Source organism: Typopeltis vanoorti, chromosome 9, assembly GCF_054136105.1.
Source record: "Typopeltis vanoorti isolate ZY-2024b chromosome 9, IOZ_Tvanoo_1.0, whole genome shotgun sequence".
Classification (NCBI taxonomy): Eukaryota; Metazoa; Arthropoda; class Arachnida; order Uropygi; family Thelyphonidae; genus Typopeltis; species Typopeltis vanoorti.
In genome coordinates, this window is record NC_143557.1 from 93,398,345 (window position 1) to 93,414,518 (window position 16,174).

General features: G+C 36.9%; 1 protein-coding gene across 1 annotated transcript in view; it reads right to left on the reverse strand.

Annotated features, from left to right (window-relative positions):
• Positions 1–16,174, reverse strand: part of LOC150103256 (DNA topoisomerase I, mitochondrial-like) — a 364,529-nt gene that overhangs the window by 261,187 nt on the left and 87,168 nt on the right. The window contains exon 4 of the mRNA XM_090398605.1: positions 7,031–7,140. Within this exon, the coding sequence (XP_090254731.1) occupies positions 7,031–7,140 (110 nt within the window). The remainder of the gene's footprint in view (positions 1–7,030; positions 7,141–16,174) is intronic.

Sequence of the window (16,174 nt, forward strand, 5' to 3'; positions counted from 1 at the left end):
TGGATGTGCAAATTCAGGGAAACTAGATTTGTTAAGGGGGGGGGAAGAGATATATACAGTCCTTAGGGAGGCAGTTGAATGTAAGAATGAATATAATATGTCAGAGCAAATAAGGACAACAAATCAGAGTGGGATAGTTAATATAAGGCATCAAGGTAGGGTTAGGGCTAATGGAGGTCTTAAATTCGTGTACACTAATATTAGGAGTATTAGGAACAAGAAAGAAGAGTTTTTGGCCATGGTTGGCACTTCCAGACCACAGGTCATTGGTATTAGTGAAACATGGCTGACTGTAGATGATATAGCTAGTGGGATTGAATGTGATGGGTATAGTGTGTTCAGGGATGACAGAGAGAATAAAATGGGGGGAGGAGTATTGTTGATGATAGCTGATGAGCTACAGCCAAGGAAAATAGAAGTTGAATTGCAGGATAGAGAAAAGAGCACATCTGAGGCCATTTGGTGTGAGATTGTGGCTAGCAGAACTAAATATACAATTGGGTGCTGCTATAGACCAGGTGATGGAAAAAGATGGTGGTGACAGTATGCACAAGCAAATAGAAGAAATGAGTGGAAGAAGGGTGGTTATTATGGGAGATTTCAACTATGGTCACATTGATTGGAGTGAGGAGAGGACACATGGGAGGAAGAAATTGAATTTTATACAGTTATTAAGAGATAACTATCTGCGACAGCATGTAATGGAAAATACTAGGGGTCAGAGAGTGCTTGACCTAGTAATTACATCTGAGGATTTGGCTGTAACAAATATGACCACATTGCCACCAATCAGTGAGAGTGATCATAGGGTCTTGACTTGGGAGGTGGCTAAAGGTGTAGAATTTTCAATTAAGACAGGGTACATGTGGAATTATCGGGCTGGAAAGTATGACAAGCTTAGGAGTTTGATTTATTCAGTGCCATGGCATGTACAACTGCAAGGACTAGAAGTTGATAGTGCATGGGAGGTAGTTAAGAAGTGCTTGCATGAAGCAATGGCTGACTGTATACCTAGAGTCCGAATAATAAATCAAGTAGGGGTTAAATGGATGAATAACACCATTAAGCTTGAGCTGCAAAAAAAGAAACAACTATGGAGGGAATTTAAGGAGAAAGGTGACCGGGAGGCTCGTGAACGGTATAAAGTGCAGGCCAGAAGGGTGACGAGTGTGGTAAGAAAAGCAAAAAAGGATTACGAAAGAACATTGGCCATGCAGGTTAAAGAGAATCCTAAATAGTTTTTTTAGATATGTAGCAAGTAAAAGGAAAAATGTGCATGGCAGAATGATTTCAAAGAATGCCGATGGTAGGGAGGTAACTGAATCAGTTGAGATAGTTGAGTTACTGAGTGAGTACTTTGCAAAAAATATATCATCCAGGTGGTGACATTGCAGAAACGAATAAACCAGTAGATTATACGGGAATTGTGGTGAATGAAGTGGAGGTGAGTAGTTTATTGCATAACCTCAATGTCAATACATCTGTGGGATTGGATGGTATACTAGCTCGTGTTGTACGAGAAGCAGCTAAAGAATTGTCAGTACCCTTGACCATTTTGTTTAATTTGAGTTTCGGGACTCGGTTAGTCGCGAGCGGGTGGAAAGAGGGAAAAATAGTTCCACTGCATAAAGGTGGTTCCAAGACTGCTGTTGTAAATTACCGATTTACAACAGCAGTTCATAGTTAGCATATCAGGAATGATTGTCAAGGTCTTAGAGAAATTAGTCAAGAAAAGAATACAGGATTGGATAGATGAAAATGGGATATTGTATGGGGGACAACATGGTATTGTGAAGGGTAGATCATGCCTCAGTAACTTGCTCACATTTTATAACACAGTGATGGCTGAACTGGATAGGAGTAATGGGTTTACAGTGATACTACTGGACCTTGCCAAGGCCTTTGATAGGATACCACATGGAACCCTAATCAGTAAACTGGAGCAGATGGGGATAGATATAGGGTTGGTGAGATGGATAGGAGGGTGGTTGAAGGAGAGATACCAGAGAGTGGTTTATTCAGGAGTGGAGTCTGAAAGACGTCTTGTGACTAGTAGAGTGCCGCAGGACTCTGCTCTTGGACCACTACTTTTCAATTTGTTCATCAATGATATAGGAAAGGATCTGAGAGGAAGTGTTCACTTGTTTCCTGATGATGCAAAGTTGGGTAGAGCAATTGTGAGTGCACAGGATGTCAAAATTTTACAGGATGATTTGGATAGTTTGGAGGACTGGGCTAGGAAAAATGGATGTCAGTTTAATGTGGCAAAGTGTAAGGTTAGGCATTTTGAGGTGAAAAGAATAGCAGCAGTATATCGCATTGGTGAAACTGTACTCCAGGAGATTGATGACGCCAGGGATTTGGGAGTGTTGGTGGATAGGGAGTTGAAGTTTAGGGGGCACATTGCAAAAGTGATTGAAAGTTTATTTTTTCACTTGGTTAGAGTATAATAAAATTAGTTTAATCCTTTATCCAAGTGTGAGCAAACAAAGTTTGCGCCTGAAGTATCTTCAGGACTAGGGTAAGGTGATACACACCAGGGCAACTCGTTGTAAAGGTGGAGAAAGCTACCAACACTCCTATCTCAGTATCTCCTATAATGCAAAACACATCTCCTTGCGGATATGTCTAATGTTATGCATTAAAGGAAGGGCCACTACCCAGACTAGTTTCGACCTTTATTGAGGTCTTCAGTGGGAGCCAGGCCCTAGTGGAAATACCAGGCAGAAGCATTAGCAGGTCATCTCTACCTATAGGAGTTGCCAAATGGGTAGTGGCCCTTCCTTTAATGCATAACATTAGACATATCCGCAAGGAGATGTGTTTTGCATTATAGGAGATACTGAGATAGGAGTGTTGGTAGCTTTCTCCACCTTTACAACGAGTTGCCCTGGTGTGTATCACCTTACCCTAGTCCTGAAGATACTTCAGGCGCAAACTTTGTTTGCTCACACTTGGATAAAGGATTAAACTAATTTTATTATACTCTAACCAAGTGAAAAAATAAACTTTCAACATCTTTCTCTAAATCCAGAGTAATTTATTAAAAAAGGGTGGCACACCATTTGGCAACTCCTATAGGTAGAGATGACCTGCTAATGCTTCTGCCTGGTATTTCCACTAGGGCCTGGCTCCCACTGAAGAGACCTCAAGTTCCAGATTTAGCAGCCCCGAGAGAAAGCTCCATGTTCCAGTCTTCTTTTGGATTCCAGTTGCCAGTTACCAGATCCCGAGAGAGAGCTCCTATTCCAGTATTGTTTGGTAAGAACCCTTGTAGTTTTTGTTTTGTTGGTTTTTATTTTTTGCGGCCTCGTTCCAATCGGTGCAGGTCCGTTTTAGGGTATTTCCTTTTGGGGACTGAAATTTGCTATTCCGTTGGTAAGGTATTTGCTTTTTAACGATGTCGAAATTCTTGCAAAGAGTTCGTACTCTCGGGATCGAAATTGACCCAAACATCGACAAAGCGACGTTTGTGAGAGCTCTTCTCAAAGTCGTCAAAGCAGAAAGTATTTACGGGCTTACCCCCTACGGGGGGGGTAGATTCCAAATAGTAACAAACAACATAGAAACAAGAGAAATGCTCCTTAAGGGCGTAGAATGTGAAGGGAAAAAATACCTGCCCTTCCTAGTCGGAAGTATTTTAAAATCCCTAAAAATTGACAGGTTCCCACTCGAATATCTAGAGAAAGGGGAGGAAATCATTAAAACCATTTTCTCCAAGTGGGGGACTGTCCGAAACGTAACAATCGGACAAGACGCGGATATCCCAGAGTGGAAATCAGGGGAAGTGAGCATTTCAATCGAGATGAAAACCGAGGTCCCCAACTTGATTTTTTTAGGCTCAGCAAGAGTAATAGTCAATTATCCAGGCGTAAGAAAACAATGTTTTCGGTGCACCGCTTTGGGTCACCTTAGCGCTCACTGCCCGAAAAACAACACATGCCGCAACTGCTTATCGACAGAACACACATTGAATCAATGTGAGGCACCGTGCCGTAAATGTGGGAACACATCCCATAAAATAGATATTTGTCCTAATAGGACTCTTGCAGAAAGGGCAGGAGGCGCCATAACACCTGCGGCAGCAGCCATTCCTAAGCTCACAACACAGGACTCTCGAGCTACCGGCCAAACAGTAAATGAACCACAAACAACTGAACCAGAAGAGTTTCCAGCCCTCCAACCGCCAGTTACCGCAATGACTACATTAGGAAATCAGGCAATAACTGGGAGGAACGCAGAAGGGAGAATTAGGAAGAAAAAGAAACAGAACACTAAGAAATCTTACACCAATGAATCGGAAGGCAACAATAACAGCACAGAAACAGAGGAAATGGAAATCAACACCAGTACAACAAAACGACCCATCACGCCGGAAGAAGAAGGAGAAATGAAACGAAATAAACAGGACACTGAAAGCCAAATAGAAGCCTCAAGTTCAAATGAGGATGAGGAAGGAAATGAGATAATATCGCGAAACAACACAGAAAATGAGGAAGAAACCTCATCAGAAGAAGAAGACAGAGAGCAAGGAAACACCGGTTCTTCTCACGCCATTACAAAACCGGTAAAAAGAAAAGAACCCCGATATGAATATTCGAATGTAACAGAACGAATCCTATTCTATCTTAGGAATAAACCCGAGATAAAAAACAAAGTCCACACAGCTGTACAGGAAAAGGGAGACGTGGCTTTGCAATGTGAAGGTGAGCTAGAGAGTCTTAGAATATGGCTCAAGTTTGGGAAAGTCACTTACGACCGAGCGGAATGGAATGAATGCTTGAAGAGAATATGGCAACTTAATGATGAAGAGTCAGTACACGTACTCACAGTGATGGAAAACGTGGTAAAAGACTATGAGGAAGCGGTAAGAGATAGCAGGGCAAATATGACTTAAAAAAAAAGCCCCTTCTAAGTTTCTTGGTTCTGTTTCTGTATGTTCACGCTTAATCCACATAGGAGGGGGCAGACCTGAGAACCCGAGCGGCGAAGGCTTACAGCGAGGCGGTGCAGCTCCTTGCGGGCTGTATCACTCGGGCCAGGCTCTTCCCCCGTTCTTGCAGTACTTTTCTGTTAATTCACCGACTTTTGTTGTTTCTGTTTATGTGTGTCCTAGTTCTTTTGATTTTCAATTTATGTGTGTCTTCCTGCATTTGTTTTTTTTCACTTCTTTCATCGGCCAGACATCTGAAGAGGTGGCTGGCCGGAGAACGCGGAGGAGAACGGATGGAGGGAGATAATGTCGGAGATCTGCTTGGTGTTGGCATTTAAGTCAGGCCAAGTAGATCGACTGAGGCCTCCTTTAACTATCTACTGCTATCCACTCTATCTTTCCTCTCCTCTCTCACTATCAAGCTGACTCTCAGCACAACTTTTTTTTAAATCTAAAGAGGCCAGTGATGAAAGGCATGAACTCCCATTCTACCTCAATAAAGGTCGAAACTAGTCTGGGTAGTGGCCCTTCCTTTAATGCATAACATTAGACATATCCGCAAGGAGATGTGTTTTGCATTATAGGAGATACTGAGATAGGAGTGTTGGTAGCTTTCTCCACCTTTACAACGAGTTGCCCTGGTGTGTATCACCTTACCCTAGTCCTGAAGATACTTCAGGCGCAAACTTTGTTTGCTCACACTTGGATAAAGGATTAAACTAATTTTATTATACTCTAACCAAGTGAAAAAATAAACTTTCAACATCTTTCTCTAAATCCAGAGTAATTTATTAAAAAAGGGTGGCACACCATTTGGCAACTCCTATAGGTAGAGATGACCTGCTAATGCTTCTGCCTGGTATTTCCACTAGGGCCTGGCTCCCACTGAAGAGACCTCAATAAAGGTTGAAACTAGTCTGGGTAGTGGCCCTTCCTTTAATGCATAACATTAGACATATCCGCAAGGAGATGTGTTTTGCATTATAGGAGATACTGAGATAGGAGTGTTGGTAGCTTTCTCCACCTTTACAACGAGTTGCCCTGGTGTGTATCACCTTACCCTAGTCCTGAAGATACTTCAGGCGCAAACTTTGTTTGCTCACACTTGGATAAAGGATTAAACTAATTTTATTATTGCAAAAGTGACTAAAACAGCTCACTAAATCACTTGGCTTCTGAAAAATACTTTAACATGCAGAGACAAACAAGTTGTTGTTCCTCTGTATCAAGCCTTGATAAGTCCCCATCTGGACTTCTGTGTCCAGTTATGGGCACCAGGGTTTCTTCGTGATGGGGAGGAAGTGGAGAGGGTCCAGAGACGAGTGACCAAGATGATAGCAGGTCTGTGGAATGAACCTTATGAGAATAGGTTGAAGATTTGTGGGTTGCAGAAATTGGACGATAGGCGAAGGAGGGGTGATATGATTGAGACATTCAAATTACTGAAGGGTTTTTATAAGATTGATCCAGAAGATATTTTTGAAAATATGACTGGTGGTGGGAGGATTACTAGGGGCCATGCATGGAAGCTGGGCAAGAGCGTAGTTGACAAGGGTGTTAGAGCTAGGTTTTTTACTTGGAGAGTGGTGAATGAGTGGAATAAGCTTCCAGAGTCTGTTGTGGGTGCTACGACCGTGAATGAGTTCAAGGCAAGATATGATAGATACTGTGTGAATGTTGAATAGTTGTTCCAGACATGATGTTAGGTCATCCCTCAATGAGTCTGTCAACTCCTTGGAGTTTCCCGGAACAATAATAATAATTAATAATAATAATAATGTTAGGGCCTCCCTCGATGAGTCTGTCGACTCCTTGGAGTTTACCCGGAATAATAATAATAATAAAAATAATAATAAAACAAGGGTTTCCAACTCTTATAATTACATGTGAAATGTAACACAAAAGAAATTATACTGAACTTCCTAAATAAGCAGAAGCATAGATAATTGTAGTTCTTCAAAACCTTAACATTTGCAAGCTTTTAAATATTTAATATGCTACTTACTTAGAAAAGAAAAGACTCACAATCAATTTAAAGTTTAAACTAAATAAATAAAGTACAATAATTACTTATAACTTTATCCTGATTCTACTTACCACTTCCATATATGTTGTTGTTCTTCCTTGATTTTCTTTTGGGATGTAGCAATAGTATCTATCTCTTTTTCAATTTTGTTATTTTCATCTTTTTTCAACTTTTTATGTACCTGCACATAAATATTTATAAGCTACTGTTTAAGGAAAACTTAATCATTAAGGAACTCTGCTCACTTATCTATGTACCTAACACAAAATTCAAACAACTTTTCTTATGAAAATCTAACATACAAGAGTTATTTCCTCTTATTATATATAAAATAGGGAGAAATAATTTTCCATTAGGTAATGAATTATTCTTAAATGAACTATCAAACTGAATTGCAAATATGCAGAGAAGAAACTATTATAATAATGATAATATTAAACAAATAAAATAAGATTTTATTTGTTTAATATTATCTTAATTGCAATAAGTCCAACTAAGATTAAGAAAAAACCCTATAATTCTAGTGTATTCAGATTAGCAGCAAGTTTCACATATTTATCTCTGCTGCAATAATTGAAAGGCTTGTTCTGCAGGTGATATATCATCCCTTGTTAGTTTAATTTATGTATAATGTACATTTGTTACATTATGCATTCAATATCGCAGACATCACCATGCTAAATAAAGTCTAGCAGTAACATGTAACAAACAACATGGCTACCCATAAATACAGGTGGTGGATTGTTTTTATTCTGCATTATTAATAGCACATGAAAGGTAGAAGAAGAAATCTGTTAATTAAAGATGCCAAGAAATTATATTCTTAGCTTGATCCTTTATCCAAGTGTAAGCAAATGAAGTGTGCATCTGAAGTAACTTCAGGACTGGGCAACTTGTACATAGAGGCTAATGACTTCATATCATTTGCCTTACTATTCCATAATGCAAAGCACATATCCTTATGGACATGTATAATGGTATGCATCTCAAAAAAAAAAAAAAAAAAAAAAAATCTGTTGATTTGTTTCATGAAAAGTTGAGTGGGAGAAGTTTTGCAAAGAAAAAGCAGATGGAATGAACCCGCAGCTCATGTTTTAACATGTTTAGAAAAAAGGTGGAGTAATGAGAATAAAAATTTTTGTTATATAATGAAACGAAACTTGTGGAGCATTCATGACTAAACATGCACACTTAACCACAGTAGTAAGATTTTTAATAAGTAAATATTTCGTCCTAAGTATCATAGGACACCTTCAGTTCAGTTAATTCAAACAATACTAGAAATTACATACAGTTAGGGCACATGCCAGCCTGGTTGGTCGAGTGGTCAGCGTATCTGCTCTCCAGCCAAAAGGCTGCGGGTTCGAATCCCACGGTGGGCATGGATGTTTGTGATTGTCTGTGAAAGCACTAGTGGTGGTAGTCGGAGGTAGATGCTGATGGTGTTAGATAATGAAGGTTGGTGGAGTAGTGAGACGAAGAGTTATCGATGGAGGGCATCAACTCTATGAGTCTTTAGACTCCCTGGAGGTGTGATATAATAATAATAATGCTTACAATTGAATCTCTCTATGCATGCAGTAGCATGTTATAGAATTAAAATATATCTAGATTAAAAAAAAAAAATTTACATTAAAATGAGATAATATATATAAAAATTATTTTACGCAATTTAGGATGACAATTTCCCAGACTTCAGGTATAGTAAGAACGTCATTACGGTTCAAATTAGGTCTATGACGTAGGGCTTCAGCACTTTCTTTATATAAACGTTCATGTTTATATGAAGATCTACGTAGTAGTTGTCTTCTTCCAATGGATCCTATGGTTTGGGTTTTCAATTCCGTGTTGTGCGAGGCTAGATATCTGTGGTTTGATAAGACGGATATGGTCTTGATGTTCGAAATGTGTTTGCTAATGGATCTACCTGTCTGTCTATAGTAGGACAATTTACAGGAGCATGGGACCTCTTACACACCAGGTAGTAGAGGTGAGAGTTTGTCTTTAGGAGAAGGAAACCAATTGTAGATTTGGTTGATTGGTTTGTAGGTGGCAGCCAATTTATATTTCTTCAAAATTTTTGAAAGAAGTTTGGAGATGCATTTGACATAAGGTATGGGAATCCTACGGGTTTGTTCTTATCTGGGTTGATGTGTGGGGAAGTGAGTGGTGATTTTTTGAGTTGTTTTTGGATTGTATCATTTTGGATGGCTGTATTTTTGATTATTTCCAATTCTTGGTTTAATGATTCTTCAGAGGAGCAGAATCTTTGTGCTCTGGTTACTAATGATTTAATGATGCCAAATTTTTGAGATGGATGATGAGCCGAAGAAATGTGAATTTCTTCGGCTCATCATTTCTCAATTTCTCTGTCCTGAAAAAGTCAGCTTACGATAGACAGAAGTGGAGATGGAACTATCTGCTTTTCTTTGGATGTAAGAATAAAAATTGAAATAACAATGGAAAAAAAAATGAAAATACCTAAAGAAAGTGCATAAGATAGAAATAAACTGATGAGAAATTATATGAGTCATTGGGAGAGGTGGGGCATCCTCTAGATATCACCAAACATGTTCAGAAGTTTTTGGTATACCACCTGAAACATTAGAGCATTATTTTACGGTTGCACAGATTTGGAATTTATAATGTCAGAAGTGCTATAGGTGAGAAGCAATGTATTGAAAGTAAAAGAAAACAAAGTTTTTAGGATGCTAAGAAAGGCTATTAGTGTAAGTCAGTCCAAGAACAGAAATCTGATATTTAACTGAAGATATGAATAGTATCAAAAGTACATTGAAGCAAGATATTCCTCCTTATGAGAAACATATAAGTATTATTGTAACATTGAAGTTAACACTTTGCCAGTGTGTTAACACTAGCAAAGAGACCTGTGTTAACACACTGGTTATAGAAGATTTTGAAGTTTGAATTCGTTATGGTAAAGTATGGAGATAACAATCATGTCAGAGTAATAACTTTAAAATAATTCCTCATAAGAGTAATTCAGTTATTGAGCACAATAGTCCAAGTGTGGTATGATCAATGCCTTTATACAGTGGCACAACCACTTCCTTATCCTTACATGTTAGAGCACTTATGAGAGCAGCACTATGATGTGCAGCTATTGATTGGTTTGTAGGTGCACTATGATGTGCTATTAACAAATATGCAACATTAACAAATATGCCTACTAAATTTCAGTCTGTCAACAAATACTACCAAATCTCGAATCTCATCCACTTTCTGCAGTATGGCACCGTCGATATAGTACACAGCCTTATATTTCTGCACTCCAAAATGCAACACCTTGTACTTATTGATATTAAAATGAGTAAAAAGTCTATTCAAATCTTCCTTGGGGGAATTAACATCAGCAGTGTTACTTATAATTCTTCCCAACTTAGCATCATCAGCAAACAACTAAAGATCCACACTCAATCCACATGATATATTGTTTACAAACAAATTAAACAGCAGGGCCCAAGAACAGAATCCTGAGGCATGCCACTGGTTATTCCTCCTTTTTTGAGACACTGCTCCAACATACACAACATGCTGGTATCATTCAGAGAGCCAATCTCCAATCCATCTAAACAGTATAATTCCCATCCTCTGCAGCTTGTATACCAACTTATGATATGATAATCTGCTGTTTTAAGGATACTTGTAACATAAGACTGAATGATATATGCACGTAAACACAAGAAAGATATTTAAGAAATATTTGGCTAATTAAATATCTTTCTTGTGTTTAGCGCATATATCATTCGATATGATAATCTATCAAACAGTTTTACAAAGTCTGAGAATATATAATATGACTATATATGATTTTCCCTTATCAAACACACCCGTTACCCTATCATAAAATGCAAGTAAATTGCTAAAACAGGACCTACCCTTTACAAATTCATGCTGATCTTCATAAAGAATACTATGTCCATCAACCCAATCCAGTATTCTATTCCTAATCAATCTCTCCAACACCTTGATCACAACCACAGTTATACAGACTGGTCTATAACTGGAAACTTATGTTCTGGAACCATGCTTGTGGAATGGTACTATTTTGTCTTCTTTCTACTCCTTAGGAACTCTGCTCCTATCCATTACATGACTTTCAGTAAATAACCAGATGAAGGGCAGAGCTCACTATTGCGCATATTCCTTAATACATGGTGATATGTCATCCATTCCTACAGCCATATTAACGTCACCCAATCAACATCTGATACACTTCTAATTCTTTCACTTTCAATTCTCCTAATACTTGCCTCCCTTCTATATACTGCAGTGCATCATCATTTACATCAGTATGATGTATGTTGATAAAGGGCTCATTCAATAATTTCAGTATATCCATTGCAAGCGTTATTTCAAAGGATATAGCAGAAAAATTCTCTTGAGTTGATTTGGCCTGACCAGCCAATCTCCTCTCATACTGCACCTTCAATTTTCTTTACCATGTTCATTGCCTTTCTAAGCCTGCACTTTATACTCTTCATGGATCCGATCACCATCAACTGTTTTGTACCTCCTCCATAACATTTTCTTTTCCAGCACAGCTTGCTTGATTTCACTCCTACTCTAATTACTCACTTAACCCTTGGTATGCAGTTATACAATGCTTTTGTTATATACTGCCTTGTGAGCTTCTATGCATTGTCAACATGGCGTAGCCAGAGCTTTTGCCGCCCAGGAGCGGACACCGAGTTTGCTGCCATTCTCAATACATACCAAAAATACTACAAAAAAGTCATACAGCATTTCTGACATTCTGAGGCTTAGTCACCGTCACCACTGGCAGGTGTTTTCGCCGCAGCTCCCTGATCACCGTAAACTTCCAAACACGCAGCAGTATGATAGATTTGTTTAAATCTGGACTCTAGACCAGGGGGTAGGCAACTTTTTTAAGTGTGTGGCATGCCAAAATCCCCAAATCTTTGATGCAAAATTTTCTCATGTGCCAAATGAAATTTTGGGGAACATATTATTTGGTGTCTTTTAAGCATTAAGAAGACCTTTTTCAAATAATCAAAAATCAAACTAAGAATGGTAAAATCAAAGAATATCGTAAGAATGATTATTGTAAGTCATGTAAGATTGAATGAATGTAAAAATTAGTGACGGAATTTAAAAGTCCTTCTACCCTGTTGATAGCTTGAATATTTTTTATTTGCATTTAAGTGTAATTCTACCTGCCAAATAAAGCTGCACAATTCAAAGATGCAATTTTTAATATCAGCAAAAGAGTAAACATTAATTCTGAATTTTTTTTTTATAAAGATCAATCAGACATTCATTTTTTTAAAGTTTTTCCAATATATTGCAGTGCCCAATCTCATAATCGTTTTACTTGACTAAAGCACAATAAAAGAAAAGAAAATTAAAGATATAATTTTATTAGTTCTTAATCCCTTATGAGTAATACATAAAAATGACAGACAAAATGAATTGTTATTTTACCTACATAATATATTAAACAGAAGTTAATCTTTACATTTTTAGCAGAAAACATGAAATCAAAACTAGAGAAAGAAAAATAGTGGACATTTTATTTATTTAGCATCAATGAGACCTCTGCTGCTGTTGCTGCATCACTAATGACAGATAATTTATATCAGATTTATATTTTTGTAACCCTTTAGAGATATGCATGCGCTACTAGTTTCATCTGTAAGACTACTCCTGTTACAAAAATGGATAACAATGCTATTGCAAGGGTTTTTAAACATACAAAAGTTTCAGGAATAGCATTCCAAATTCATATTACCTCTTTTTCTGCACTTCTCTCTGTTACTCCCATTGCTAATTGCTCCTTTTCAATATTTTCCAAGTCAACTCTGAGGTCAACAAATTTCTGCCTCCAAATTGAGCTACTTTGAAAATCAATCAACTGCATTTCAAAATCATCCATATTTATCCCCGAAAACATCTCAAAATAAACTTGCAGATGTTTTCGTCCTGTAGTTTGAGGTTCAAGTCATTTAAATGTTCACAAAATTCTGCAAAAAACATCAGTTTACCAACCCACACGATGTCATACATTTTTCTATAAAACATTTGTTGATTAGTCAAAAAAAGAGATTTAGCTCATCCAGGCATTCAACAAATCGTTTCTGAACAAGACCTCAACTAAGCCAATGAACATTGTTGTACATTATTAGTCCTTTGTACACTTAATCCACCCATTCAATAGATTCTGAAATTGTCTGTTATTCAAAGCACGTGCAGAAATACCTTGGTTACTGTTTACATCACTTCTGGAAGTTCCTTTAGGCCAGCATTTGCACATAAATTCTCATGTAGGATGCAACGAAATCTATCAGTGGATGACCAACATGTTTTGCAAACAGATTTACAAATCCTGCTTCCTTACCAATCGTGCTGGGCGCAGCACAAGTTGTGACGGATACCGCTTTTGAAATATCAATTTGCCAAATAGATAATTTGTTTATAACTGCTTTACATATTTCAACCCCACTGGTATTCTCAGGTAGTGTTACAAGGTTGATCATCTCTTCGCATACTTCGTCATCCCTACAAAATCGAGCAAAGATTGCCAGCCTACTGATGTCTGTGCTCTCATCAACACAAATAGAAAAGAACTTACATGAAGCCAAATCTTTTGTTAATTGTTCTGCTGTATTCCTTTCCAAGTTAAGTATTCTATCCTTAATTGTTTTTCTACTCACAGACAATTCTTTAATGTGCTGAATAATTTTTACCTTTTCTGAAAGATTGTCAAAAAGGAAAGGAGCACATTCTAGCCATGCTTCTTTAATATACTCCCCATCATTGAGTGATTTTCCATGTTGGCCAATAACTTTTGAAACTTCAAAACTAGCAGCAACTAAGTTGGAACCAGGCCTACCTGAAATAATCGTCAAAGTATCAGACTGTTTTTTGTCTTGCTCAGTTCACTAGAAATTAATTCTCTTTGTTCTTGCTCATTTTATTACTTAATTTCTTGTGAATATTTTCAAAATGTCTCTTTACAGAAGAAGTCTTACAAACAACTGATTCGAAACGTAAAATGCATAATGCTTTATTATCTTTCTTAATCATGCCAAATTTTTCAGTCCAGTATTGTTTAAATTGTCTAATATCCTTTTATTTGAATGTTTATGTTTCTATGCTGGTGGTTGTGACATTCTGCTCAATCTGTAAAGAGCAGGAAGCAAGCAAATAAATAAATAAATATATAAGAAAGCAATTAAATAACTGCTTTCTTCATATAGCTTTTAACTTTAATGAAAATTATATTATGAGACACTGACAAAAATTATAAGTTGGACTTGGGAAAATCTCATCATAATCACTCTCTGCATATAACAACCAAGTTTAAGCAAACCAAAAATTAGTACAATTATAAGCCGACTTACACACATGCAAATGAAAAAGAAAGATATGCATGCAATCTAATCATGTGCAGATAACACTTCATAATCCTGAATATTGATAATACATTTCACATAGCTTTAAAAATAACTTACTGTATTTACTCAAATATAACTCACCCTCGCGTATAAGTCGCACTCCTGATGTTCCTTTACGAAAAAAGAAATTGAAAAGTTTTGCGTTATACCTCGCACAGGGAAAAAAAAGTTTAAACACGTTCACATCATATAGTAACTTGATTCCCATGGTAAACCACATGCCCTCCCCAGTAGCCAATAATGACTACAGACGCAAGTAAAAACAGGTCGTTTTTATTGTATCACTGAATAAGGTACAGAGACATTTGCAGTCTGTATAATATATTTCTCAATAAATGATGCAATTAGAGACAACGGATAAAAATGGCACTATGTAATGAATCACATGTCCCCTTCCCCACATAAACTATGCTGTTTAGACTCAAGCAAAACCATATGTTGCACCGGCAAACATGGTATCTAACTAAAAACTAGATGTGTGGAAGTCTGGCCCCCAGCTCAAATGCAAAGAGCAGCAATAAAAATCAATTGAAAGTGTTAAAATACGTAAACGTGTTAAAACTAAGAAATATATAATGAATATTGTAATTCAGATATTGAATTTGGTTGAAGAGAATTAGCTTTCAATTCAAAAATTGTCAGTTTGCTTTTATCTTTGACTTGCACGATCTTTTGTTAATACTGCACCAATCACATGCACGTCTTCATAGCTGCTCTATCTTTGCTTAGTGCCATAGCTGTCTGTTCATTAGTCATTCATGAAGGATTGTTCATTGAGTATCTCAGGTCTTTAAAATTACTGGTAATTTTTGCTTGAAATAATGGGAAAGAAGATGGTGCTATTTGGGTAGGATGCACATACAAGGAAACTGCTCTCTAGGCAGGAAATAGCAATCATTGTGCGAGATATATGTGGGGATTTTACGGAAAAAAACTGAAAACTGTAGTTTCCAAAAATCCCCACATATATCTTGCACCAAGATTTTTAGCTTTAATTTTGGAGAAAAAAAAAGTAAGAGTTATATTCGAGTAAATACAGTATATTTACAGCAATGTAAAGGAAATTTGCTTTTATATCTAATAAGTTAAACATTAATTGACAATAAATACTTCTAATCCATATTTTAATGACTTACAATTTAATAAAATCCAAATCCATATATATATATATATATACACACACTTTAGAAAATGGATACGTTCTTTATGAAACACAAAAAGATATATCAAATGATGGTAAAGGAGTCATGCCACGTCTGGCTGCCTGATGAATGATGCAACAACTGAACTGGACGAAACTTATACATCAGTATATCACAGAGATAGATGGCTTGGAAATTGGATCTTTGTTTCTTATCTTATTATTACTTATTATTACTAAAACAGTTGGTAGGGTTTGCTTCTTTATTGCATTTTTATTTGGTATTGCTGTACTTAATAAAATTGTATTATATTAAGTTAAAATATACAAGTCAGCGAAGATGTTTGAAATATATTTATTTATTTAATTATTTTTTAAGGTGACCCTGGATTGCGTGCCAGAAAAAAGTCGTTGGCTTGCCACATTTGGCATGCATGTAAGGGTTGCCCACCCCTGCTCTAGACTAACCATACATAAAGAATACAATAAATATTTTTTCAACAGTTTCGATAATGACCCAAATGATATAAATGTGTAGCAGATTAAAAAAGAGTAATGATGAATCAGGCATTTCAGCATTTTTTTAGGGTAAAAAAACGGAATAATGCTTGTTAATTTTTATACATAAATTCATC